Below are 27,851 nucleotides of genomic sequence, written 5' to 3'. Positions count from 1 at the left end.
TTTTAGGTTCTGTACTTAAAATGTCTGAATAATAAAGTGGTTAAGATGTATTCAGAGCGGTTTGGTGTGAAACACTCCGTTCTAGATGAACTTACCGAGTCAGAACTGTTCACAGTGGTGGTGATAGGAACCAGACGTCCACCTCTAAAAGCTCCCTCACAGAAAGTTCCTACATGAAATGGTTATGAATTCACTGCCTGATGACTGAGACACTGTTTTATGATAGTTTAGAGAACTTAAACTCCATTCATGGTGGAGGGATACATGCAGGGCGCTGTGAGGCAAAATAGTCCCCAAAGAAAACTTATTATTCCAGATTTTCCACTATTTTCCATCATCAACATTCAATATAAACTCAGAAGACTCGTGTAGGTTCACTGGTGGTTCTGGATAGTAAATAAAATGTCTATATCTGTGTTGTAGTCATGGTGACCCCTGGTTCCCATCACCAGCACTATAAAGAAATCTGAACCATTCACACCAAACCACTCTGAGTCTCTCTGTTTTAATACTTTAAGTTGAATGTTAAAGACGAGGTGAGTTTCCACAGTGAACTCAATAGCCGTGGCTGCTGAAAGCAGGCTTTGATCCGTCTTTGGCTTCTCTACAGACAAAAGGCCCCGTAATCAACTTCCAGCACTGTAATCTTGAACAGAAGTAGACTGTAGATTAGATAAAAAAGTTCAGCTCCACACTTTGATCTTGTTTGAGGGTTTTTATTGATCCACTGAGCCAGTTTCGGCATTCAGTGAAGATGGCCACAGTGAGGTGCTACAGATAAGTCAGGCACTTTGGCAAAGGCAAGCATGGTTTGATGTTGAACAGAATTGTGTAGCGTGTTTCGTTCCCACTTATAAATTATGAAAACAATGACAAAGAAAATAAACATCAGAAATACTGATCACATTCCGGCAAGACCTGATTTTGCAGTCCAAGCCAAGCAGATGAAATAATAAATCAAAAAAAATTTATTACTGTAATAATTTATCTGTATGTTCCTGTGTGTGAAATTCCCTCATTTTGAAACAGTGAAATATGGCGACAGAACATATTCTGCTTTCAGAACATGACTGCTCAAATATCTGCCTTCATTCCTTTTTTTTTAAACCACACTGATCCAAACGTCAACTGACTGGGCCAAAAATATTTGGGCACGAAAAAAGAAGAAATTTTGTTTGTTTTCACTACATGACACAAAATTCCCATCCAGACTGTTTACAGCTGTCCATCCTTCTCAGGTAATCAAGAAAATTCATAAGGCAATAAACGTGTGTCTGGTATTTGGGCTGAGATAAGGACCCGCCGGCCGTTTGTCGTAAAAGTTAAACATTAACAAGGTTACCAGTTTTCATTTCGTAAAGAAACTGTGCCTCACCACTGATGAACCCTTTGAGCTGTGGACCTTTGACCATTCTGTTTGTAATACACCGCTTTCCCTGGAACTGGACTTCGCATCCTCTTTCCCTCTGCAGTGGTTTCTATTACTGTGCGTTTGCGGATGCGAAACTGACCGTGGCCGAGTATCTTTGGTTCTTCTTTTAACTTCAACAGCAGTCTCATAAAACAAGGTGCACATCGCACATTTAGACTGAATGCAGTCTCAGCGGTCATCAAGTTTACCAAGATCTGTGAGAAAACATCATGAAATGCTGTTGGAAGGCCTGCAGACTCCTGCACGGCATGCCCTACTGTACTCCTAGTAGTCTAGTGTTAACCAGCCTAGCCTCAAAACGCTGTTCCCTTTGCTAACCCTTTTTGGCGTCACCTCAGAAGGCTGTCAATCATTTTTTTCAAGTAGACATCATGTAACATAACGTAAAAGTCTTTCCTGACTAGACTGCTGCTTCCATGACACTTTTTTCCCCATGCAAACACCCTGAAATGGACTCATGCTAACAGTCCCAGTGCATAATCTCAGCTAGCGCACGCCCCACTAAGCGCCATCTTGTAGACCTCCGTCATGTTTTCGCAGTCCGTGATGGAGAAGGTGCTGTCGCCCACCCTGGCCTTATAAGCCGTGTCCATATCCCAGTATCCCTGACGTGGAGCCGCCGCCCTGTTTTCTTTCAGGTCCAGTAGATTGTCGGCGGAAACGCTGCCGCGCATCGTAGTGCTGCCCCCTGCTGGACGCTCCACCGTCGCCACAGGATCGTGGCGGTCTGGAAGGTCTAAGCGATCGAACGACTCTGAGGAAAGGATGCTGTCCTCGCTGATGGCGCCGCTGGGTCTCGATCTGCTGCCCCCTGGTGGCAGGGAGGCTGCCAGTTGGTCCAAAGATCCGAATTCCTGCAGGCCGCCGGTGGAAAACTTGCCGTGGCGTTTGAGGATGCCTTTCCGCCGTGGTGGCGTTGACGGACAAAGCGGGTGCTGGGGAGTTTGGGCAGAATCGCTGCTGTCTGGAGAGGAGGAATAATACCCCGACTCCCTCTCTACCGGCTTCTTAAGAATGCCTTTACGGGGAGGAGGAGCTGGAGGCGGAGCAGCAGGAGGGGCCACAATGGCGTTTGACGTTTTTTCTTCCAAAGGCGGAACTGGGGCTTCGCTGGCCTGCTTCTGCTTCAAGCTGCCACGTTTTTTCAGGATGCCTTTGAAGGGCCGGGAGCCGTTATTCTCCTGCATGCTCTGGGAGACGTTGTTTTCTTTGCGTGACCTGCGGATCGAGCGCTGTCTCGTCACCGTTGCATCCCCTGTAGCTCCCCCTCCAGGGCGCAGCAGGCAGCGCATCTTAGAGTTGCTTTGCAGGAGGGGTCGAGTGGTCCTTCTCAACCAGTCTGCGATGCGGGTCGAGCCGCCCGTTTGGGCCGCTGTGGGCACTCCTGTGTTCTGTGGAGCCCCAGCCGATGCTGCTGTCTCGCTCTCGGCCAGCAGAGGGCGCTGGTAGCCCCAGTTGAGCCACCAGTGGCCAGCGATTTCATCCAGAGTTGCCCTGCGCTCGGGATTCACCATCAGCATCCAGCGAATCAAACCACAGGCATCTGTACAGGAAAGAGACACAGTATAAACTCCTGCAAAGCAATTTAAACAGTAACACTAATTTAACCCTGCTGCACTTAACTGTGCTAGCATTACGTTGCGAGCAGGGCTGCAACTAACGTGTAATTAACTAACTTAATTATTGCCTATTACTGGTTTCAGTCCTACTCTACAGCTGTTTCATTGCATCTTTGGAGTGGTTCTCGTTCTGCAGAGCTTTGTTTTAATTTGATGTTGATCTGATGGTTTGGAGGGTCTCACCTGATGGTTTAGTGGGTCTGTGATAGTCCCCAGTGCTGATTTGTCGGACTAGGCTCTTGTAGTCACGTCCGTCGAAAGGCATGGCGCCGTGCACCAGAGTGTAGAGCAGAACCCCCAGAGACCAGCTGTCCACCTCAGGCCCTTTATATGGCCGACCGTTTACAATTTCAGGAGAGGCGTAAAGTGGACTGCCGCAGTACGTCTGCAGATACTCATCACGTCCGTACAGGTTAGACAGGCCAAAGTCAGCAATCTGTGAACAAAACGGGTTGTTTATTATTATTATTATTATTAATGGTTGTCCTATGGATTTGCTTAAAAGAACACTATTCCATTTCATTCTATTCAGGGTCATTACGTTCTACACAGTCGCATTTCATTGGATTATATTCTGTTCAATTCCGTTCAATCCCGTTAAATTCCATTCTGTACCATTTCTTTATATTTTATTCTAGTCCATTCAATGCCATTCTGTTTTGTTCTATTTCATTCCATTCTGTTTCATTCTGTTCTGTTCACCGTGCAATTTAGGTTGCAGACTATGACCTGTATGGAAGTTTTTTAGATTCCCGCTAAGTGATTGATTTATGGCGCCTTATAACAAAGGAATGCAGCACCAGAGATTACCTGCATTTCTAAGGAGGTGATCTGTGACCTGAGGCTGTAAGTCTAATCAAGATGTGATCCAGTTTCTCTTTTTATACCCTTGTGAATTTAATTACCTGGACAGCATCGAAAGTGAGAAGCTAACCTTGTCATTCCACACTTCAGAGTAGGCCTAAACCCTTCAACATGTAGAACTGATTCTAGATCAGCGTTCTGAAACACGCACTGCGCAGATCAGCGTTTTCCAGGCCGGGTAAAAATCCTACTCAACTTAATGATAAACTGCAGCACTTTAGTCAAACTAGTTATTCATTTAATTCATCAAGTCCCCTTCCCAAAAACAACCTGAGAAGGATAAAGGTAGCATCTCAAAAAGAACTACTTAAGTACTGAGTAACTTATAGAACTGTAGTGGAACTTTGTAGAACATCCAGCATCTATCAGCACAGAAGCTATGAGGCTGCAGGTGGCTTCTTTTGTTATTTCCCGTTCCACCTTAAATTGTGCATCTGAATGTAAGATTTACCATTTAAGGTGGAATGGATTCAATCAGAAGCTAGCAAATAAGAATCTGTATTAGAACTGGAGTTCATTTCGCTCTGTTCTTCTATTTTTGGGTCCTTTGGGTCTAAATAAAAAGCCAAATTAAGCCTAAAAAATTATAAACTAAATGTTAATGAATTATGATTTGAAAATACTTTGAAAAGTATAAATCTATTATACATTTACATGTAACCTATGCATTCATTAGGTTTAATGATTTTTTTACCAGTGCTCTGTAAAGCTTGTCCAGCAGTATCTTCAAAAGAACACCTTTGTGGGCGGAGCCTGGGTAGGGAGATTAATATTACAGTACTGCAGTAGGATGCAGGCTGTGACAGTAAAGCTGTAGGTCTGAGTCTGAAGGGTGTGGCATGTTCACAGCTGCAGGACGCGACTGTATGTTTAGGACTGCCCAGTGTCTATACGCACAGAGGGTGTTAGCCTTATTGGTACAGGCTCAACACCCTGACTGACCGCTCGCCGTGTGCTGAACTCACACGGACGCGAGAGTCAGCACGGATGTAATTCCGCAGGTGTGGGTGCTCACCTTTACGTCTCCGTTCTGGTCCAACAGGATGTTCTCCAGCTTCAGGTCCCGGTGCACGATCCCGTTCTGTAAGACAGAGGCAGGAAAGCTTAGCCTGAGATGAACCACTTCACACAACTGAATTCCTTATTTAGGGCCACAGTTTAACACACAATAAAAAAGCCTGAACACTTTAGCTTCTCAGTAAACAAGTGTCAGCAATGTGGAGGCAAAGTGCAGAACTACGCCATCTGCTGGCTGAGTTCAAAACATTCTGAATCACTAATTATCCTTCCTTAGTGATTTTTTTGATAATCATAATAAAAATATAATAAACTCACTTAATGCTGGAACTTTAATAAAACAGTCATGGTGCTACCATAAAAGCAAAGCTGCCACGAGCAAAATCTAACCGCAGAAAGTTTTGCTGAGTAACATAAAATTGTAGTAACTGAATTACAGTTGCACTGTTGACAGCGAGTGACAATTAATCATTTTGATCACTAATAAAGTGTCAAATATAACTGAATATGGGGGCGACACAGCGCGTTACATTGAACAACCTGTACCTCAGACTCATTGCTAATCATGGCTTTGCACATAAGCATAAGCTTTCTTTCACTATAGTTACACAACCGTACACTTAAATAGAGATTTTATGGATAAATACAACCTTTTTTCCCCTGTAAAACACCAAGAGGATATATCTGTTAGCTTTAGATTAGCTATTTTACACAGTTTTAGTTTTCCCCCTTAGCCTCTTTAGTTTTAGCACTGGAGCTCCGAGGCTAACATGGCTAACAAGTAACGGTAGCTTTTGCGCAGTAATTAGCATGGCGCTAACTGCATGCATAATCATCATAAACATCCTCAAACTGTGTAAAGTTGTTCAGTATCTCTAATAGTTTTGATTATGTGGTTTCTGACACAGTGTGACTCACTGATATCTATAAACATGGACTGAAGTACATTAGCATAGATAAAAACAGTAACTGCCTGAATTTTGTCTGTACTTTAGTTCATGTTTATAGATAACAGTGTGTCAGAAACCTCTTTATCGAGTCTATTAGAGATACTGAACAGACGAGTGTGTGATGATTTAGGCCTGCAGTTAGCACCACGCTAACTGCTAATAAGCTTCCATTACTTGTTAGCTAAACCAGCCTCGCAGCTCCAGCGCTAAAACTGAAGCAGCTCCAGACATTTATTGGATAACTGACTGAAGAAAGAGCAAAGCAGAGCAGGTGGATGTGATTTTATTTTATTGTTTTAAGCTCATTCCTGCTCTTGGATGTTATTTGCGTCTCTGCAGAGTTCGCACCTGCCCGGCGGAGAAATGTGCCGTTCTCCGTCTCCAGAATGGAGCTTTTATCTTTTATACTGAGCTCTAAATAAGGACATAGAGGCGCGTCTGGGTTCAGGGCGGATTCGGCCGTTGGGCCGCCTGTGGAATGTGAAGTATGCGGCTGTATTATGTTCCTCAGCAGGAGGGAATACCAGCGTCCTCACCCTTCTCAGAAACCAGCTCGTTTCTGCCCATTAACCAGGAAAAAAAAAGGAAAGGAAGAAGAATGCAGACCAGGCATTTCCCTCAATAACCCGTCTTTGGGGAAAGACTTAAAAATAGAGATCCGCTTTCAGAAGTGTAATTGCTGAGCACTTCCTTCTTGTGTTTAATGTGCAAAAATAACTAAATAAATGAAGTTACTACAGCTGGCGTGCTGTAAGAAGCCCTTACACTACAACTTTATATCACGTTTTTTTAAAAATGTGCATTACAACTTGCATTAGGCATCAGAAAACACAACACATAATCTGCGTTGAGTCAAAAAGATGTGTTTTTAACCCATTATCACATTTTTCCATTCATTTTCCTGTGATCTCAAGTTATTTATACCATTATCACAAGATAAAGAATGTTATCTCGATGAAACCGCGTCCCATTTCCAAAGATAATGATTTAAATATCACAAGACCTTGAGAAAACAACTGAAAATAACTCATTATCATGGTTAAAAATACATGCATGGCCCTTTAGGGCTTCCTCACTTTTCACATATGATAAACATTTTGCGATAAATAGATCAAAAGAAATGTTAAAGGCTTTTATTGTGATAATGTTGTATTTATCATAAAAAAAAAAAACAGGAATCTTCCATCAGCTCAGAAAAGTGGTTCCAAAATGCCAGTCTTAGCTGTGGCTCCCTTCGGCCAACACCAGAACAATGCTGCAGTGTTATTATGGGATGGATTTTCACATCTCGTGTCATTATGCAAAACTTCAGAGAGCAGGAGCTGAGCGAGCGAGTGAGAGCGAGAGAGAGCGAGAGAGAGAGAGAGAGACTCTATCCTGCGCCTCAGTGCTCCTGTTCAGGTTGTGCATGCGGTTGGTGAGCGTCGTGGTTATGTAAGCTAAAGGCGTCTGGACTGTGTCCGGGCGGTCAGAGGTTGCCATGGCTACAGGCAAGAGTGTATGCGATGACACTCCCTCTCGGTCACCTGTCTGCAAGACATGAGTTCTGATGTGCATTTTCAAAAAGGAGGATTTCTCAGTTAGCCAGATAACTTAAGCCCAACATTATGTAACCTAAACCCAAGACAATTATTTCCCAGTTATCTGGATAATTTAAGCCTATAACGAACTTCTCAGTCAGCTCAGTTAGCCAGATCATCCAAACCCAAGATTAATTTCTCCAGATAGCCAGATTACTTAAGCCATAGGTTAACCCGAGTTAGCCAAATAACTTAAGCCCAACATTATGTAACCTAAACCCTGAATCCACTTCCCAGTTATCTAGATACAATAAAGTCTATAGTGAATTTCTCAGTTAGCCAGATCACCTAAGCCCAAGATTATTTTCCCAGGTTGCCAGATTACTTAAACCACAGGTGAATCTCAGCTAGTCAGGTAATTTAAGACTAAGATGATTCCTAGTTAACCAGATAACTTAAGCCCAAAACTAATTCCCCTGTAAGCCACACATCTTAAGCGTAGTAAGGAGAAAGCTAATGGACATATTATTGGACGTTCCTCAGTTTGAGCTTAAATTATCCAGGTAAACTGAGTAATCCTGCTTCATTAAATAACCCGACCTCAGTGTGCAGAGAAGCGCTAGGAGATGTTTTTTGGGAGACGGTTGGTGTTTATGGTTTTACTATCAGCTTAACCCTCCTGACTGTTGGCTCATATTCAGTGCTGTAAACTTCACCTTTATTTGTTTATGGCTGTTTTGATCCGTCTGAACTGAAACGACCCGAGTCGTATTTGTGCAGATACAGAGTTCAAAAGTCTCGAAATGAGTTTCTTAGACAAATATAAATGTAAGGTTGATGCATGTCGCTGCTGTCGGGACAAAACCTTGTGTCTCCATTTTTGACAAAATATGAAAATGTTTGTTGCTCTTTACATTGTGTCTAAATTTCATAAAGAATGGACCAAAAGAAACGACCCAGAATGGCTTGGGGAAAAAAAGTCTGGTTCCATTGACTTACATTAAAAGTAAAGTATGTTTTTTCCTTCTCCTGTAAAGTTACCATTTTGAAGACACAAGGTTTTGTCCTGACAGCAGTGATGTATATATGCACGTTTGCAAATAATAAATACAGGTAAAAATGTATTATTATATAAAATAAAATAACACCAATAGTGTTAGTTGTGTCAAGGTAACGTAGGATAAACAGGTTTATTTCACTGCACGGTCAGCGGTGAGTTCAGGCTGCTGACTGGTGCTGTATATGCAGTATCAGAGCAGCACCAGGCCGACTGATCATGTGGTCAGACTGAGTGTGTATATTTACCCGATGGCAGTAGTGAACAGCCGAAACGATCTGCCTGAAGAAATGTCTCGCTTCTTTCTCGGAAACCTGCCTCTCGCTGATGTAGTCGAACAGATCCCCCTTGCTGGCGTACTCCATCACGATCACGATCTTATCCTTATTCTCAAACACTGAGAGAAAAACAAGAACAGTCAGCAGTTACTAACAGTTTACATAAAAAAATAATTTATCATTCTCCTCTTTTTCCCCCACATTTAGATGATAACCCAAGATGTGTTTGGTGTTTAAAGTTTGCTTTTTAAGCTTTAGCACTAGAGCTATGAGGCTAACATAGCTAACCAGTAACAGTAGCTAATTAGCATCACTAAATGTATTCCTAGATCAACATTTGCCTCAAATCTTGTCGAATTTTATTAATCCCAAATACACTACCATGTTTTTAGCCATGCTGCATACTTCTGATGTTATAAGCGTACATTATGTGTTAGCCATAGGCTGCTACTACTGCTTTTAGCTATGCTAATTTACATTTTATAGCTAACAGTATGTCATACAGTGTTAGACAGTGTCGGACTGCATGTGGGGTAAAAGGAGGACATTGTGTAAGTTTGATTTTTTGCCAAAATATTCCTTTAGCACAGTGTTCGGGGTTTGGGTACGTTGGAGGGGGGGGTTCACAACGCTTACATAACTCAACTGGGTCAGCGCTGAACAAAAGGCTTTGCGTGACTGTGTGTGTATCAGTGTGTCCACCAACTTCATTAAACATCATTAAATAATCAACTCATTACACACCGTCACGTTTTTTAGAGGGTGAACATTTCAAACAAACAATAAATACAGTATTTAGTATGTTCTTCTCTTTATAACTGCAAAAAACAGATTGTGTGACATTTGATTTATTTTACTGTTTCCATATATTCTTATATGAAATTATGCATGCATACACACACACACACACACACACACACAGTACTATGCAAATGTTTTAGCCACCTGAGAAAACTAGATTTAAAAAGCTTGTCTGCTCAGAAAAACAGTAATATTAGAACAAATATGTAAAATATGAATGCATTAAGTGGTAATTTTATGTATGTTGAATCCATTTTTGTGAGCGTAGGTGTGATAATCCTGCCGTACCTTCGTAAATGGTGATGATGTAGGGGTGATTGAGGGAGGACATGATCTCTATCTCTCTCCGGATGTGTGTGAGGTCCTGCTCATCTTTAATGTTTTCTTTCCTGATCGACTTGATGGCCACCTGCAGCAGAGAGAAGGAATTCATTAAAAAATATATCACTCACTAAAACAGGCATTTTCTGCTCCAAACCATTTCAACTCGATAGTTGTTAGTTGTAACATGACGCTAACTGACGATGCTATTACGTTTCCAAGCTGTTATTTTGTGAAAATGTACATTAGCATAGCTAAAAACACTATCACCATAACTGGACAAGGTCGAGCCAAGTGTTGATAATTTAGGCATAAGGTTAGCATGATGCTTATTATAAGCCTCCATTGCTTGTTAGCCACATTAGCCTTGTAGCTCCAGTGCTAAAACATGGCTGACTGGCTGCGTTTTTGAGGTAAAGGGGGGAAAATTCTGTACATCTTATCATTTTAAAGAAGTTCAAAGTCCTATACTGATTAATTTAATGCAGCTTCTTCATTTTAATTCCATTTTTTGTGTGAAAGTATAAGCTAAACACAAAAAACAGCAACACACGCTCAGTACAGTTCACTCATAACAGTGGTCTGTGTGCCTAATTCACAGTAAGGCTGGGCGATATGACAATAAATGTCACAATACAACACAGTATGAGGACCAACTGCATGTTGCATTATAAAGAGAGCAAAATTAGACCAGTTTAACTGGGTTTAGTGCCAAATACTGAATAAAAATCACTGTGTTTAAAGTTTTTGATAGTATATTTTTAAATGCAGGTTCTTTTTCTCCGTTCCAAATGATCAGATGTCTGAATAAACAACTATTGTTACATATTGTGTATCATGAAAATTTCTTGAAGTATTGTGATATTATACTTCTGCAACATCGTCCACCTCTTTTTAAGCATGACATTGTTTTACAGAACTCATGGTTCTAAATAGAACCTTTCCCTTTCCTAAAGAACCCTTAACGAACCATCTTTTATTATATTTTTGTCATATCACCCGCCTTGAATTCAAAGCATACGTTCATTTTGCCAGATCTCTAACTTTGGAATCGAGAATCAAGAAAATTGTGTGGAATCGACTCTTTCAGAACCGGCTACTCAGGCTAGAGTCTGTTTACTGTCTGTATGTAAATTAGTGTCGTTGTTACATCACAGGAATACAAAGCACTGTGGAATAATCTGAGTGTGAGTCTGTGTGACGCGCTGGTCTGTTATCCACCGTCTGTATGTAAATGACTGATGTGCATCACGTCAGTGGATCACAATAGACTGTGGATGAATATGAAAGTGTGCTATGTGAACGGTGAGGTGAGAGAAAGGCCGTTTGCATGTCTTCAATTGTGTGTGGTACATAGTTAGTCATTGTTATTCACATATAACACCCCTCCCCACTTCACCCCCCCTTCACCCCCCACTTCACCCCCCACTTCACCCCCCACTTCACCCCCCACTTCACCCCTCCACAGTCTGCTGGCTCTCAGCGAGAGACGGGCCGTTCTGGACATGTGTGTCAGTGTAATGTCATCAACGCTGTATGTGTGTGTAGATGTTTGGGATTCCACACACCCCGTTTGCGTCAGAGGAGACCCCCGGAGGGGAGCAGAGATGGGACAGAGACTTGTGGGGTCAGAGGTCATACACGGGACTTGTAGAGACATATCAACAATGTGAATCTCTCTTTCTTTAAACAGGGAGTTTCAACCATATTTTACACAAACAGTTCAGTCTAAAAGGCCAACACTGGCAACCGTGAATGAATCTAATCCTCCTGTGTGAAGATTTATGAAGCATATTTAGTCTCTAAGTTACGTTTATTACCACCTGATTTAATCTGAGCACCTAGTGTATTTTAAGGAGGAAGACTGATACGCTGAGCAGTGCTTAATTCTTTCCACACTCCTAATTTGTGCACAGTTTCTATTTATTGGCAGAGATGAACTGAGGAAGAAGTGAAATTATAACTGTGCTACATTTGCAAAGAGAACAATTTATGCGTTTTCCACCCACCATGTTAAATTCAGTAAATAAGCAGTGATTGTGTATTAAAATGCACAGAAGTGTGTCTCTGTAAAGGCTGTGTAACTTATTTACAAAATAATCAGAAACAACATGTAATGGCACAAACTGTTGCGCATGACTGTATGGTTTTGGCCTGTAGTATCTTCAGATTAGGAATAACACGTGTTTGCAGTGTCATATTATTATTATTATTATTTTACGTGCAGCTCAAAGAAAAGAGAAGCAAGTAAAAATCAGCAAAAGAGGAACAGAAAATAATAAATAATTTTGAAAGTGACAAAAAATAAATATTAAAATAGTAATAATATAATGAGGAAAAAGGGCTTGAATCACAGATAAAACATTCAAAAATGTAAAATATGCAATAAAGAAACTGAGCCCCAAAACCCCAGCTGCTACTGTGACGGGTCAGATAAACACGGCCAAGGTCGCTCCCTCAGCAACTGCGTACGTGTTGTTTTAATCCAAAACTAAACTGTCAGGCTTTTGGACGTTCAGTTCGGCCAGAAACCTGCAGAATGAGTGTCAAGATAAAATAGATGAAGATAAAAGTAAAGCACTGCAGGATGTCTGAGACGCTGTTTTGCAATAGTTTTGAGGAGGTTTTGGTCCTAAAATGTATTTTTTATACTCCATTCACAGTGGAGGGATACATGCAGGGCGCTGTGAGGCAAAACAGTCCCCAAAGAAAACTGATTATTTCAGATTTTCCACTATTTTCCATCATCAACATTCCATATAGACTCAGAAGACTCGTGTAGGTTCACTGGTGGTTCTGGATAGTAAATAAAATGTCTATATTTGTGTTGTAGTCATGGCGACCCCTGGTTCCTATCACCACCACTGTAAAGACAGCTGAACCATTTCACACCAAACCTCTCTGAATCACTCTGATTACATCTCACACACTCAATTTTGGGGAAATTCTGAGAAACTGGTAGAGTTTCCCTTTACGTCTAGTCCTGGACTAATGTCAACAGTGATTCAGCAGTAAAAGCCATTGTGTGTCTTATGTGTGCTGTTTATTAATAAAGCTTTTTTGGGCGTTAATTTAGTCCTGAGCTCTGCAGGAAGCGCATCACAGCGATTTATTCTGTTATGATGATGTAATCAGGACAGTTCTGCAGTGTGTACAGACATGATGTCCTGATCTTTCAGAAGTTCTCCGACAGGAAATACTATGAGTGTCTATATCTGAGCTGTAATTTATGCTGGACGCTGTTTGTGCACTGGATTCTGTTTTCTGTCCCAATTACGCTGCAGATATTTCCTGTTAGGAGAGGAATTCCCGGAACAGTAAATTTAGTGGCTCTTTTTTTATATATTACCGCTTATCATTCTTTTCAGGAGACCCTCTTTCAGTTTCCCAAAGAATCTGCAGACAAGCCTCCAAAGTTCAGGCTTAGAAGTTGGTTGATGATTTTCTGCTTCTGACTAAACTGTGATTTTTGTTCAATATTTGGTTCTAAATCAGTTAAACTGGACTAATTTTGCTCTCTTTATAATGAAACATGCAGTTGGTCCGTGTCTACAAGTTCTGATGAAATGCATGATGTGTTCAGACAAGCATATTATATTGTTTTGTGACGTAATTTATCACGTTAACGTTATATATTGCCATACTGCCCAGCCCTGCGATCTAATCTGCTCGGAAATATCATGTACTTGTAAACAATGGCCATTTTGACTGGAAATTATAAATGAATATAAATTAAGTGTCTCTCACAGTGTGACTTTCACACAGTACTGTATATGCATATACATGATATCAGCCCAAAGTACTAGTATTTTTTGCTTTAATAAACTTATGCACATTTAGATCTAAATGCTTATGCTTAAAAGTTTCAAAGATGTTTTTAGAACGAATTTGAATGTGCAGATCAATGCCTGTGTATGAATTCAACTTAAATAAATATAAAAAATAACAGCAATAATATTTTCAAATAATAGTTTAAGTTTTCATTTAGGACTGCAGTGAAATTTTGATTTGGAAAGTGAAGAGGTGGAATTCGTTAAGATTATTCTTTAGGTGTTTTTCATTAAAAGTTGATTAGTGGAATGTCTGTCTTTGTTAATGCATTTCAGCCAGTCAGCTGTGTTGTGATGCGGGAGGGTGGAACCTACATAGCCTTGTTTGATGAAAGGATAACATCTCACTGGAGTAATTCCATATCAAATATTTCATATTTCTGATGTTACTATTATTCTAAAATGTGGCAATAAATAAATAAATAAATAAATAAATCTTATGAGTTCTATGAACAGGTGTTGCTCTTCACCTCTGTGTTCTAGCTATGCTACTTAGCGTTATCTTATTTTTAATAAGGTAAGTTAAAGTACTGAATTGTTTATTGTTTGTTAAAACACACTGAACTTTATATACATCTGCGGACGTTAGGGTGGGCTTCCCCTTCTCTGCGTCTCTCTTTAGGACTGACCCCACAGGACAGCCTAGCATTACTGAACAAACAACCCAAACCAAATATAACGCCAACCAACACCTCTCTGACCTTGTGCGTGTCCGTCTAAGGGGGTCAGCTCTGTTTTCTTTCCTTTAAACTGACCGTCCTATTTAATCAGCTGTTTTCTCCTAGCGTTAGCCGGCCTGCACTGACCTTTTACCCACACAGCAGCTAGGCTAACACAAGTGCTGCGCTGACACCAGGCTAATATTGAGAATTTAGGGGGGAAACTCAGCGAAAGCAGACTGTCTGGGTGAGACAGAGCGAGATGAAAGATATTTACACAGTGATTTCAGCAGAAAGAGGAAGTGTTTTCGGGGAAAAGCCCTGAGCGACAGCTCACTGTTGCGCATTTATTTCTTCTGAATTTGTTTCCTCCTCTCCGGTTTCAACTTCAGCCAGAGGGTGAAAGGAGAACCAACAGATATCAGTCAGTAACTCGGTTAATTATCGCTTTATCCCTCCGTTCCACACGCCTGCTGCCAAAAACACGTGCAGGGGCTCATATCCTACATTCCCTTCAGGTTCTTTTCTGAAGGTCGTGTGGTTTTATGTGTCAAAAACAGCCAAATGAGCTCTCTTATTATTAGTTGCCTTGTACTGCATATAAAGTAAGTCCAGGCTGAAACACTCCTTATAACAGGGGCCGCAAGCCAAATGTTAAGAAGAGCCATTTTGTCCTTTCAACAAAAATCAAACCACTTTGGGTTTTTCCCCATCTTGGCTCTAGATCTGTCCCAGTCTGTGTTAATGTACTAGTATAGGCTAAAAACATAATATAGACAAAAATGCAGACTCACTTTGCTCTGCTTTAAGCTTCAGCTCAGCTACAGCTGCTTTTCTCACATCTCCAGCAGGAAACTTTTCCACAAAAGTAGAACAGTTTCTTGTAAAATGTCTCGCAATGTTTGACTTTTTACGAGGCTGAAGTCGCTTCTCATTCGCCAGCTTCTTGTTAGAATTTTCCCGTTCCACCTTAAATGGTGCCTGAGGCGCCAGGATGTAACTGCTGCACTATTTAAGGTGGAACGGGAAAATCTGAACAGGAAGCTGGCGAATGAGAAACTGAGTACAGCCAGAAGACCCAGCAGATAAAAATCAGTTACTCATTTAATTATCGCTTCATCCCTCTGTTCCACACATCTGCTGCCAAAAACACATGCAAGGACTCGCAACCTACATTTCAAAATAAATAATAAATCAGTTTTCCATGACATGAGCCCTTTCACTTATTTGTAACTGATCTACATCTATTTATAACTAATTTGAGGTACAAAGGCTGACAAAGAAACAACATTTTTCAGAGTAAAAGTGCTACAAAGATGAAAAAGTAAATAAATAGTACATAAATGAAAATGAAATGTTGAATTCTAAAAATGAAAGACTCACAGCTATGAAGATTAAGGGATGGTTTAAAGAAATGCTAAATAATTAGCATTATGTTAACTGCTGGCTACTGGCTTCCCAGGTTAGCATGTTTTGGATGAACTGTTCCTTTAAAAAGTCACGAGTTTATCAGGGAGTCACAACAAACAAACCTGACACAGCTGTTATTTATACCAACGTCTAATCAGTCACACGACTCAAAGCTCACTAATCACAGTATGTATTGTTTTACATTCCAAAATGACCAACAGATGCTGAGATGACCTTGATATGCGACGACCGCAGTGAAGTGTAAATCCAGCAGGGCTTTGAATCCCAGCACACAAACAGCTCTGCGTGCCAGTACATACTGAACATGGAATAATATGAATATGCTACTCTGGTGTGCTCATGTTCACTGTGCCCTTAAAGGGGAATTTCACCAGGTTTTTAAAATTTGAAATTTGAATCGTTCTGTTTACAAAAAATGTAAACAGAGTGATTCAGAGTGGTTTGGTGTGAAATGGTTCAGATGTCTTTACAGTGGTGGTGATAGGAACCAGGAGTCACCATGACTACAACACAAATATAGACATTTTATTTACTATCCAGAACCACCAGTGAACCTACACGAGTCTTCTGAGTTTATATGGAATGTTGATGATGGAAAATAGTGGAAAATCTGAAATAATAAGTTTTCTTTGGGGACTATTTTGCCTCACAGCACCCTGCATATTATGTATCCCACAGCTGTATAACACAGCTATCCTTGAGCCGCTTAGTTTCCGTAGCCAGCGTATACTGGAGGGCAAACAGTAGATTATGAAACTTATGTTTACATACTATGTTTATGAAACAGTGTTTACATACAAGATCGGACCCTTATTTATTATTTTTTTTTAAGTAAGGAAAATTCAGTTTTCCATGATTTGGGCCCTTTAATTAAGCGTGCCTTCAGCTGCAGTTCTCCCTCTGTTATTAACACACACTGCAAGACCCAACATGTTTGCAGACATGTTTCAGAGCCGCATGAGGAGCCCTGAGGTCACACACACATTGCAAAATATGTTACAAAATATTGAAATTTTCTTCTATTCATTAACAAATGTGGAGATTTACAGCCTGTGCAATCTCTCACAGTCCAGTCTGCGCTGGTACAGCCAGGTACAGACCATCTAGAGCCACAGGAAGAGAACCTAATCTAGAGCCAAATCAGCAGCTGCTCCAGGGTGCTCAGACAAGAATTAAGGCCAGGCCGTGACTGCAGAACACCAACTGTTCCTTTCTGGCCTGGACTCTGTCTGTCTGACATAAAAATGGACAAAACTGAGGCCGCTACTGTTTTTAGCAATGATAATGTCCATGTTTATGAAAAATGTGTGTCATACAGTGTCAGAAACCACAATCAAGTCATTTTAATCTCATTCAGGTGATTTATCCAGTGTTCCTAAGTACATTTAGTCAGCCAAGGCCTGATATTGAACTTTGCCGCTTTAGCTTTAGCACTGGAGCTACAAGGCTAATGTAGTGGACACTTAGCACGGTGCTAACTGCATATCTAAATCACATACTCGTCTCAAAGCGTGTGGAGTTGTTCAGCATCTCTAATAGACCTGATTATGTGGTTTCTGACACTGTATGACTCACTGATATCTATAAACATGGACTAAACTGCATTAGCATAGCTAAAAACAGCAGCAGCTTGAAGCCTGAATTTTGTCTGTACTTTAGTCCATGTTTATAGATACAGTGTCAGATACCACATATGTAGACATTGTTGAACAACTCCACACACTTTGAGGTAAACATGTTGATTTAGGCACGCAGTTAGCACAGTGCTAATCAGTTATGCAGTACTTGTTAGCTACATTAGCCTCGTAGCTCCAGTGCTAAATCTAAGCAAGCAAACTTCAGACACATCTTGGCTGATCAACCACATTTGGAGTGCAGAGGGGGAAACTGGGGGAGTTTAGCTGTTTAATAAAAGCCCTGGAGCCACTTTAAAGCCAAAACGAGGCTTTAAAGTGGAGAATCTGATGCTAATCGAATGGGATTAGACAGGTTACAGTGCGATTTGTGGAGTTTAACTTTCCCGTCCAGCGAGGTCTTTGTTTTCTCAGACACAGGGAGTGGCTGTTCTCTCTCCCGCACATCCATCAGCTCGGGGTTCATTTCTGATCATGTCTGTGCGGCGCTTACGCAATCCTGCCAGCGCAGCAACTACACCGACTCTTTTAGATTCATACTGAGATTATTCTGTCACAGTGCAAGGGACACACTGGAGAAACCGAAAAATCCCAGCAGTAGGAGTTTAGGGGAATTTCGAGAGGAAAAAAAAAATCCCACACACAAAACAAACACTTATTAGCATTTAGCCACTGACTAGCCTAGCCTAGCGTCAGCCATGTACTGTTCAGAGTTTGGCAGAAACAGTCTCAGTTATCTGTCTACTAGAAAAGTTAGAATACTGAATTAAGTAACTTGTGTGCTCAGTTTTTACATGTTGGCCAAAATAAATAAGCTTTTTAAAAATGTATTAATCCAACATTCTTAAAAAAAAAAAAGATTCTGTGCACAACAGAAGAACCACTTTTGGTTCCATAAAGAAGCTTTAAATGGACAGCTGTGGTAATTTTTTGTAAATGAGAGAGCAAAGAACCTTTTAGAAGTTTAAAGACCCGCCATATAATGTCTAGGAACAACCTTAAATCTCATTTACAAAACAATGGTTCTTTTGGAAACCAAGGGGGGTTCTATAAGAACCCTATGTGGCATCTTTTTTTAAGAGTGAATGGTGTATTGTTTTTATTAACCATACTCCACTTCACTCTTAGAAAAAAGATGGTTCTTCAAGGGTTCTTTAGTAAAGGGAATGGTCCTACTAAAACCATGAGTTCTATGTTGAACCATTTCATGCTGAAATGGCTCTCTGCATGGTGAAATGGTTCTTCGGATTGATGGACAATGTGTTATATATGGTTCTATACAGCACCAAAAAGGGTTCTATTGTTAGAAGCTTGACGTCGTAACAGTAGGATAACCTTTTTGGTGCTATAGAACCATATACAACACATTTCCCATCAATCTGAAGAACCATTTCACCATTTGGAGAAACATTTAAGTATGAAATGATTCTAAATGGATCCTTTCCATTTACTAAGGAACCCTGGATGAACCGTCTTTCGGAAATTCACCAAAGAGAATTCGTTTGGATAGTGGTGACGTGTGGGATGTGATCAAACCACCTCACGCTGATGAAGAGGTCAGTATTTACTCTCCTACGTTCTGTGATCTTCGCTGAGGAAGGACACTGTTATCTACACCACATCATAAACGCTAACAGGCCTGTCCACTGAGCAGGTCATCCTGGAATAACACTGTTTACTGAAGTTTTGCATGGGTCAGCTGATCCAACATGATCAAAGCGCATTCACCCAGAACCTGAAACCGCAGTGCAGTCCAGCGTTACGGTCACAGAGGCGGCAGGCTGGGCGTCGGCGCTTTGGCCTTTCATTAAAGCCAGACTTGGAGTAAAGAGAATTATCCAGTTTAACACTTTAATCCAATTCAGACAGGACAGCCCAGACACATCGGCCTTTATCCATTTATTTATTTATTTAAACGCCTGACCTCTTCAGTCTCAGCCAGCAAGTCGGCGGCTTTAAAGGAACAGTTCACTGAAAAATCGAATTTTCATTACTTGTTTGCTAAATTAGCCTCGTAGCTCCAGCACTAAAACTAAAGAAGAATGGGGGTGGTGTGGTGCAGGGAACCTACTGAATCACTCCTTTAACCTTCAACAGTGTGTCTAGCGTTGGTGCAAAATGCAAATGAGCTGATTTCAGGAGCTGAACATTCATTACATGTATATTATTTTGGTCATGATATGTAGTTTTATGATGCAGCTTGGCTGCTTTCCAGCACATCCCATGCAAATTTACAGCGAACACTTTGAGCCTGATAAAACTATAAGCTCTCAAAGCGTCAACTTTAACATTACAGCCCAAAAATTGTTCTCTTTTTACTGTTTTAGCCTCATTTCTGAAATAATATACTCTTAATTAGGCTCACAGTAATATGATGTGGTTTGTTTTTATATATGCCGTTTTAGACTGTGGTCATTTCTTACATATTTTAAATGCTTTTTTCCCCCCATTTAAAGCCCAATTTGATTCTCAGTTTGTTCAGCTGGGTTTAAAATAATGGGATGATGCTCTGCTTTTCAAGAAGTACAACTAATGTTGCAATAAAAATTTATTATAATTGGCAACGTACATCATCTGTTTGACCTGGAGCGCAGAATATATCTCACTATAAAAAAGTTAATACTGCTACTAATAATAATAATAGCTTGAAATGCAGTTTTATGATGGTGCCTGCTTCCAGCACAGTTCAAGCACAAGTACAGCAAATTTATCGATGAAAATATGCAAATAGATATGCTTCAATTTCTGCTCTTTCATACTTTAACTAATGTCTAATTTTTTATTTCTCCTTAATTTATGTCTATTTTTATTTCTGATGAGTATATCGCTGCTGTCTCCATTTTTTTTGTCGTCTTTCAGTTTTTGACGTAATCTGAAAATGCCTGCTGCTATTTACATTGTGTGTAAATTTCATGATGAACGGACCAAAAGAAACGACTCAAAATTACTTGGAAAAAATTCTGGTTCCATTGACTTACATTAAAAGTAAAGTAGGTTTTTCCTTCTCCTGTAAATTTACCATTTTGGAGATACGAGGTTTTGTTCCAACAACAGCGACATGTAAGTTTATGTACAGTTTTATGTCTTACTACTGTAACACTACAATTTCCCTGCAGCATCAGTAAAGATTGATCAATATCTATCCATCTATCTATCTATACCTTCTGTCCTTTACAGCAGCGTGATGGAGGGTGATCTATAGGTCCGGGTCGGGCTGATCTGTGACATTTGAACAGGATTAAAAAGCGCCCGTTCTCAGAGCTGCACTGTTCCCTCAGGCTATTTAAAGCTTTTTCTCAGAGCTGGGCGTGTGGTGATGAACAGTAAAACCAGTTTTTTTTTGTTTAGTGTTTTTGTTCGTAAGTGACTCATGCCGAGCTACAATGAAAGCAACAGCGCATGCAGACACGCAACTGGAAAAAAAAAAAAACTATTGTTACTGGAAATGAAATAATTACTGAAACAAAAGTAAAAGTAGGTAATAAACAGCACATCCTCTGGAGAACCGAGTTCCCTGTAGAACTGCAGTGAAACATCCAGCATTGATCAGTGTAGGAAAGGGAAGCCTGTAAAGTCTCCATTATTCTCTTTTCTGATCAGTTTGGTCTGAAATGAAACCCTAAAGCTCCAAAGAGAGGAGCGAGTAACAGTGAGGCAGATCAGGAGCTGAACAGGAATGACTACAGTGGAACTGAGCACTGAGTAAATGTAATAGCACCCATCTGTGGTTGAAACCAGGTCTAATAGGAGTAAAAATAAATCCATGTGTTTACATTAGATTAAGTCAACAGTGCTCGTCTCTGTTGAACATGGTTCTTATTTACTCACAAATCCAGCGTCTGCGCATGTAAAAGTATTAGTATAATATTAATGTCCATATCTGATATTATTAATATTGCTTGGGTCAATGTTTTCTGAGCTATGAGCTCAAATCTGAAGACCTGTTTCCCCCAGTTTGGCTAAAAAAGTGAACTTTTATCACTCGGTTTGTTATTAAACTCAGTATCTGCCCAGTTAGGAGGGAATGGCCTCCACAACTTTGGCTAACATCACCAAGTTCTAATAATGTTTTACAGAAAACGTTTTAATCTGATGTTTAAAGAAGGTTTTAAGGATGTTTATGATCTCAAATAATAATGTTCATATAAAGTTAAATATCAACTAAGAGTTTTAACTGCAACACTCAGAGGACGTTTTAAGGATGTCAAGGCCACAGATTATATGACATGATGATGTTCTTAGAGAATGTTACCCCACACAATGGTTCTTTAGTAAAGAAATAGGTTCTATATAGAACCACGAACACTCAAAGAACCCTCTGCATGATTAAATGGTTCTTTGCATCTTTATATAGTTCTTCAATTTAATGGAGAATGTGCTCTCTCTCTCTCTAGATATATTATATATCTCTATAGAGAGAGAGAAAATATATATATATATTTTTTTTTTTCCCCAAAAGGGCTCCAAATAGCACCAAAAGGGTTCTTCTGTTGTTCTATTGTTAAAAGTTTGACGTCGTAATAACAACAGAACCCTTTTTGGTGCTATCAGAACCATTCTCCATCAATCTGAAGAACCATTTCACCATGCAGAGAACCATTTAATCATGCAAAGGGTTCTTAGTGTGTTCATGGTTCTATATAGAACCATTTTCACTACTAAAGAGCCCTTTAAGAACATTTTTAGGTAGAACTTTATGGGAACAAATAAAAAAAAACATTAACAAACTATTCCAGCTTATTGGGTCAACAAACAATAAACAGCAGAAAACCCAGATTTAACTGTGAACAGAAGTTTGAGAGTTAAAAATGAAAAGGTTCTTCAGATCGATGGAGAATGTGCTGTATATGGTTCTATACAGAACCTTTTTCTAGTTAAGAAGACCCATGGACACTCAAAGAACCCTTTGCATGAATAATGGTTCATTGATTCGTCAGACTGATGGAGAATGTGTTGTATATGGTTCTATATAGCACCAAAAAGGGTTCTGCTACTGTTACTTGACATCGTAACAACAGAAGAACCCTTTTTGGTGCTATAGAGAACCATACACAAACAAACACTTACACACAGGTCCTGTTAGGTGCGCATCTAAGGTGTAACTACATAAATCTGACCACATCACACACATTAGAACGAGCATTATGGCCTTTTCCCATTATTACAGCTGGTTTGGCTGTTGGTTAAATTGGGTTAGGTGTATAACTGACCAGGTGCGCTGGTCAGACTGGGTCAGAACCCACCTCTGGTGAAAATATCCCTCATTATTCACACAAAGTAAGTTAAGCAGTGGTCACTCACCATCCTGCCTGACCTCTCCACCGCCTTCTTCACTTTCCCGTACGTCCCTTTGCCCAGAGTCTCCAGGAACTCGTATCTGTGTTTGAGGTTGTGTTTGTGGTGGTGCCTCTTCACCGCCTGCCGCTTGGCCGGGTTCACCGCGTGGAGTCCCACAGCTGCTGACTGGACTCCGCTCTCCTCCATGCCTACCTGAGTTCTGCTGTCCACGCGCATCTACACAGATCTCTCAGTAAACCACATCAAAGGTCCGCGCACGGTCATCAAAGCAGGCCTGACGACCAAAGCTCGAGCTCCAGACTGTCTGCTGACCTGGAACTAAAGCAGCCGCACAGGTATCACGCTCTGCCTGTCTCTCTCTCTCTCTCTTACTGGCTGCTTTCTAACAGGGCCGTGTGCCGACCAGTTGGCTGATTAATATTCATGAGTGGGCGCGGCTTTGTGGTGACGCTGGGTTGCCAGATCTGTAAGATCCGTGTATTTGAGAAAGACGTGTGAGAACCCGGACTCTGTGTTCTGATTTTGGCATTTTGTATACATAATTTGTTTCATAACACACTTTAAAAGATGGTAAAGAAAACGGTTCTGTGTAGAACCATGAGAACCCTTTGCATGGTTAAATGGTTCTCTGCATTGTGAAATGGTTCTGCAGATTGGCCTTTTGGTGCTACAAGAACCATTCTTCATCAAACTGAAGAACCATTTCACCGTGCAGAGAACCATTTAACCATGCAGAGGGTTTTTTGAGTGTTCATGGTTCTTTTTTCTTTACTAAACAACCGTTTGAAGAACCATCTTTAAGTGTGTATCTTTAAGTAGAACATCATGGGAACAAAAAACTTTGACAAACTATTCCAGCTTTTATTGGGTCAACAAACAATATAAACAACAGAAAAAACAGATTTAACTGTGAACAGAAGTTTAAAAGTGAAAAGTTTCCTCAGATCGATGGAGAATGTGCTGTATATGGTTCTATACAGAACCTTTTTCTAGTTAAGAAGACCTATGAACACTCAAAGAACCCTTTGCATGGTTAAATGGTTCTTCAGATTGATGGAGAATGGTTCTTATAGCACCAAAAAGGGTTCTTCTATTGTTAAAAGTTTGACATTGTAACAACAGAACCCTTTTTGGTGCTATAAGAACCATTCTCCATCAATCTGAAGAACCATTTAACCATGCAAAGGGTTCTTTTAGTGTTCATTTGAGCCATTTTCTTAGCTACAGAACCCTTGAAAAACCAGGAGTAATAATGTGTTTCTCCTTTATTTTATTGATGTTTCTCTGTATCAATCGTTTCATTGTTCTGTTTACTTTTTCAGTTTATTTATTTGGTTATTATTTTCCTCTCTCCCCCAGCTGTACTTTATCTGTGAAAAGATCTAATATAAAGATGTGCATGTGTGAATGTGAATGTGGGTAACATTTTACTTTGAATGATTTAAGTGATTCGCTCATATTTTGTTATGGTAACACAGTCAGGCCTCTATCATTGATGTTATTAAAAGAATATATCATTTTTTTGTTTTTCTCAAACAGATGGATATGGTCAAGAATCTTTGGAGGCCCCAGGGCACTAAATAAATAAATAAATAAAACAAGACTTGAAAAGTGAGACTAAATGCCCACATTTGTGTTCATGTACATGCTGTAAAATCCAAATGTGTTTTTTTTTAATGAACAAAATTTGCTTTATTAATGTCCGCTATCCTGCAAGATTTGTATGTCCAGAGACAAATTTAATCATGGTTTCTTCTCTTATTTTTTCAAAAGCCAGATTTAAGTAGTCGTACACTCTACATCATTATCACAAACAAGACGTAAGGCTCACATTTCGACATTTATTACTTTCATTTTTGTCATTTGTCCATATTCAGTTGCAGTTTGTTCATCTGATGTTTATATCCACAGTGGATTGTCCCAAATATTTGAGCCCCTTAAAGGATTCCTAACCGCTGCCCCTACTGGCCTGGGGTGGATGCCACAAAGCAGGATTTCTCAGTTTCGCCAGATTGTCAAACTTTACCAATAGGAAAAGAGCTGAGGGACAATCCTTGTCTTTGGGCTTAAGTAATCTGATTAATTTAGAAATTCAGGGGGTGTTTCACAAAGCAGGATTTCTTAGTTAGCCAGATTACTTAAGCCCAAAGATGAGGATCATCCAATAGAAATATCTCTCAGCTTATTTCCTATTGGTCAGGTTTGACTTTGGGCTTAAGTTATCTGGCTAAACTGAGTAATCCTGCTTTGTGAAACACCCCACTGCTGGAAAAAAATCAAAGACACTATTAAGTTTCTGCTGGTTCTGATGGTGTCCAGTAGTCACTGATGGTACTCTGTGTTTTCCTGATGGGTTGATTTCACAGTGTAAAGCGCTCTAATGGTTTAGTCCATGGTCTTTTTTCAGCAGGGCCTTCATGCCTGAACATGCATTAGAAACAGCTGCAGTTCTCAGAAACCGCCACCAGATGGAGACAAAAGCCCTGAAAAGACCCCAGCGCCGAGTCACGGCGGGTGGAATTCAAAGTATTTCGAAAGTTTCCTTTATAATTACAATAAACGTGTTCTGACTCGAAGCAGCCGCGAAAACAGGATACAGACCCGCACGAAGCACGAGGGAAAAGAGGGAAAGCGTTCAGCTCCAAAGGCGAACTTTGGAAAACAGCAGAAACGAAAGCGCCGCTGTTTTCTTTCACTTCTGAGCTTTAAAGACTACAACACGTTCAAAAGTCGCTCGCAGGTGCGCGAGAGCGGCTCGCAAAACACGCAAAATCTGCCTCAGGTCTAGTTTATATAAAAAATAATCAGCATCGTGTTCAGACAGATATTTCAACTGCTGAGGAAAAGAGGGATTTATTAGTTACCCAGATAACTGGGGGGGGGGGGTTAATCTGCGACTAATAATCTCTATTTTGTATTTTAAATTTTATTTAAACAATCATCCGATTACATCTCTGAATAATGAACCTTTTAATTTTATTGAACCAATTCAAATGAAGGGGCAATACATGCGTCCACACATTAATAACAAAGTAAATGAAAATTAAAAATTAGATAAATAAAAATTAATAATAAAAGGAATTTGACTGATGTATAAGGTGTAAATTCTGCCTTAATTAAATAAAAAATATATATATATTTTTTACCTTAATTCCATCTTTATATAATATAATATAATATAATATACTACACACCACCTTAATGTAAGTATATGTCATAGATCAGATAAATGTCATTTATCAGATTAGATAAATTGAAAAATATGAGAAAAATAAAATTGACTAGCATATAAGGTGTAAATTCTGCTCTCATATATATATATATATATATATACACATTTTAATATAATATAATATAGAAGTTCCACCTTAGACATGTACATGATCTGTTATTATTTAATGCAGTGCTTTAATAATTTAATTTAGCAGATATTTTTGAGCCATTTTTGTAGTGTTTCTAATAAAGAATAATAAAAAAAATAGGTGGTCGCAGAATAAAACTAGGAACGGACGCCACGACTCTGGATTTGTAGACATGAAATCCGAGGTCTACAGTTTCATAACCTCATTTGAAGCGACCGAAAACTTCGCTCCTCTGTTTTCTCAGAGGCGGAACTACATTTCCCACGGTGCACCGCGCAGGCCCAGCCTTCAAAACATCCCCCCTGGCAGCGGCGCGGCGCCTGGGCTGCGCTCAGCCTCCCTGATTTTCAGATTTTAGCCTCTGCAGTGATTAAGACAGCGTGTCCAGCGGGAAGTAGCCCCGATTCGGGTCTGTTCTGGACCAGAACTCGGTCCCGCGGGGCTCGTTAAGGAGATAAAGTCTGGACACACGAGGAGAAGCTTCGTCCAGCTGGAAAAAATCCTGCATCCCAGGAAGAGCTGTCGGCTGCGGCTGGTTTGAAGGGCGGATTTCCAGCTTAAATGGTGTGATTCGGGGCTGCTGACCCGCTCGGACTGTCCGCGGGGCTGGGTTAGTGCGTGTTTCCCAGTAGCGGGTCGCGGTGCTGCTCCCAGCCGACTGTCTCACTTCTTGTTGTTGTCCAGAGTTCAGCTAAAGCTAGCTTAGCTACGTTAAGCTTTGCTTTTGTTTATTTCTTTGCGTTTTGTTGGGCTCCGCTTTGTGCACCAGTGGCCGTATGCAGTGCAGGTTTCTCTGGGATTGTTTTTTTTGTCTCCGTTGTTTTTTTCCTCCCTCTCTCCCTCTCTTTCTTTCACTTATGCCAAAAATACCTTTGTCAAGTGATCCTCTAATCCGGGCCTGCTTGGTGGGTTCTCACTTCTGCTGGATTGCACTGCAGCTCTGAAGCTGTCCAGCAGAAAGCTGACCACTTTTGGTCTTGAAAGGGTCCATGCGTTTGGGCTCAAAGTGAGAAGAAACTCCTGAAAAAGTCTAGAAAGTCATGCATCTGTGATGTGATGGTGAAGTAGGTTCTGGCTGGTGTGGGAAAAGCTTCTCAACCTTCTCAGCCTCCTCAGCCTCTCTTCTCTGCTCTTGGTGCTCCATGGAGTTTCTAACGTGAAGCTGCGAGGATCTCAACCCCCTCATTTCCCCCCAAAAAAGAACCTTCTACACACATCTGGTGTGTTCCAGAGGTTCCAGAGCCAGTGGTGGCCCCCCAAGTGTAACCCATTGCCCGCAGTATGGAGGCCGGTGGTTCTCAGAGAGCTTCTCCTCTGGCCCGCGAGCTCACGCGAGTCTTTGGGAACTATAATAAGCATGCGGTTCTTCTGAGGAGGAACCTGAAGGAGACGGAGGGCTTCTTCAGAGAAATGAGGCACAACTACAGCAACGCACGAGCCTCAGCGTCCACTACAGCAGCACTGGAAGCAGGTGAGGGGCAGTTATCGTCATCATCATCATCATATAGTGCTGCATTTCAAACATCTCAGATTAGATTAGATTAGATTAACATTATTATCCATCAGGGAACTTTACTTTGTGTCGCTACTGTTATAAACACACTCCAACACACTCAGCCCAAACAGAACCACTGTATAAGGTACAAACTGGCTCTGACGTGCAGATACTGTACAAACTCTGAGACCATTTCCAGCCAAAAACCTGTACAAGTTATTCACTTTTCAGGCGATATTTGAGGAGATTAGATAGAAAATCCACTTGCATGAGGAAGGAGAAA

At 40.5% G+C, this 27,851-nt stretch overlaps 2 protein-coding genes across 2 annotated transcripts in view; one reads left to right on the top strand and one right to left on the bottom strand.

The window, feature by feature from the left end:
• Positions 1 to 700: 700 nt before the first annotated feature.
• On the bottom strand, positions 701 to 23,084 carry nuak2 (NUAK family, SNF1-like kinase, 2). Its single transcript, XM_036559140.1, has 6 exons — positions 22,715 to 23,084; positions 9,827 to 9,947; positions 8,708 to 8,856; positions 4,931 to 4,996; positions 3,235 to 3,487; positions 701 to 2,975 (listed from the first exon to the last, which is right to left on the bottom strand). The coding sequence occupies exons 1-6, from the start codon at positions 22,925 to 22,927 to the stop codon at positions 1,915 to 1,917; spliced, it is 1,863 nt and encodes a 620-aa protein (XP_036415033.1). The 5' UTR covers positions 22,928 to 23,084; the 3' UTR covers positions 701 to 1,914.
• A 3,280-nt stretch (positions 23,085 to 26,364) lies between these two features.
• Positions 26,365 to 27,851, top strand: part of dstyk (dual serine/threonine and tyrosine protein kinase) — a 45,840-nt gene continuing 44,353 nt past the window's right edge. Inside the window, 1 exon segment of the mRNA XM_036559699.1 lies at positions 26,365 to 27,544. Within this exon segment, the coding sequence (XP_036415592.1) occupies positions 27,355 to 27,544 (190 nt within the window). The 5' untranslated portion in view covers positions 26,365 to 27,354.

The sequence above is a fragment of the Colossoma macropomum genome, unplaced genomic scaffold (genome assembly GCF_904425465.1).
Source record: "Colossoma macropomum unplaced genomic scaffold, Colossoma_macropomum, whole genome shotgun sequence".
Taxonomy (NCBI): domain Eukaryota; kingdom Metazoa; phylum Chordata; class Actinopteri; order Characiformes; family Serrasalmidae; genus Colossoma; species Colossoma macropomum.
The sequence above is the reverse complement of the archived record's forward strand: the minus strand, read 5'-3'. Positions and strand labels throughout refer to the sequence as shown.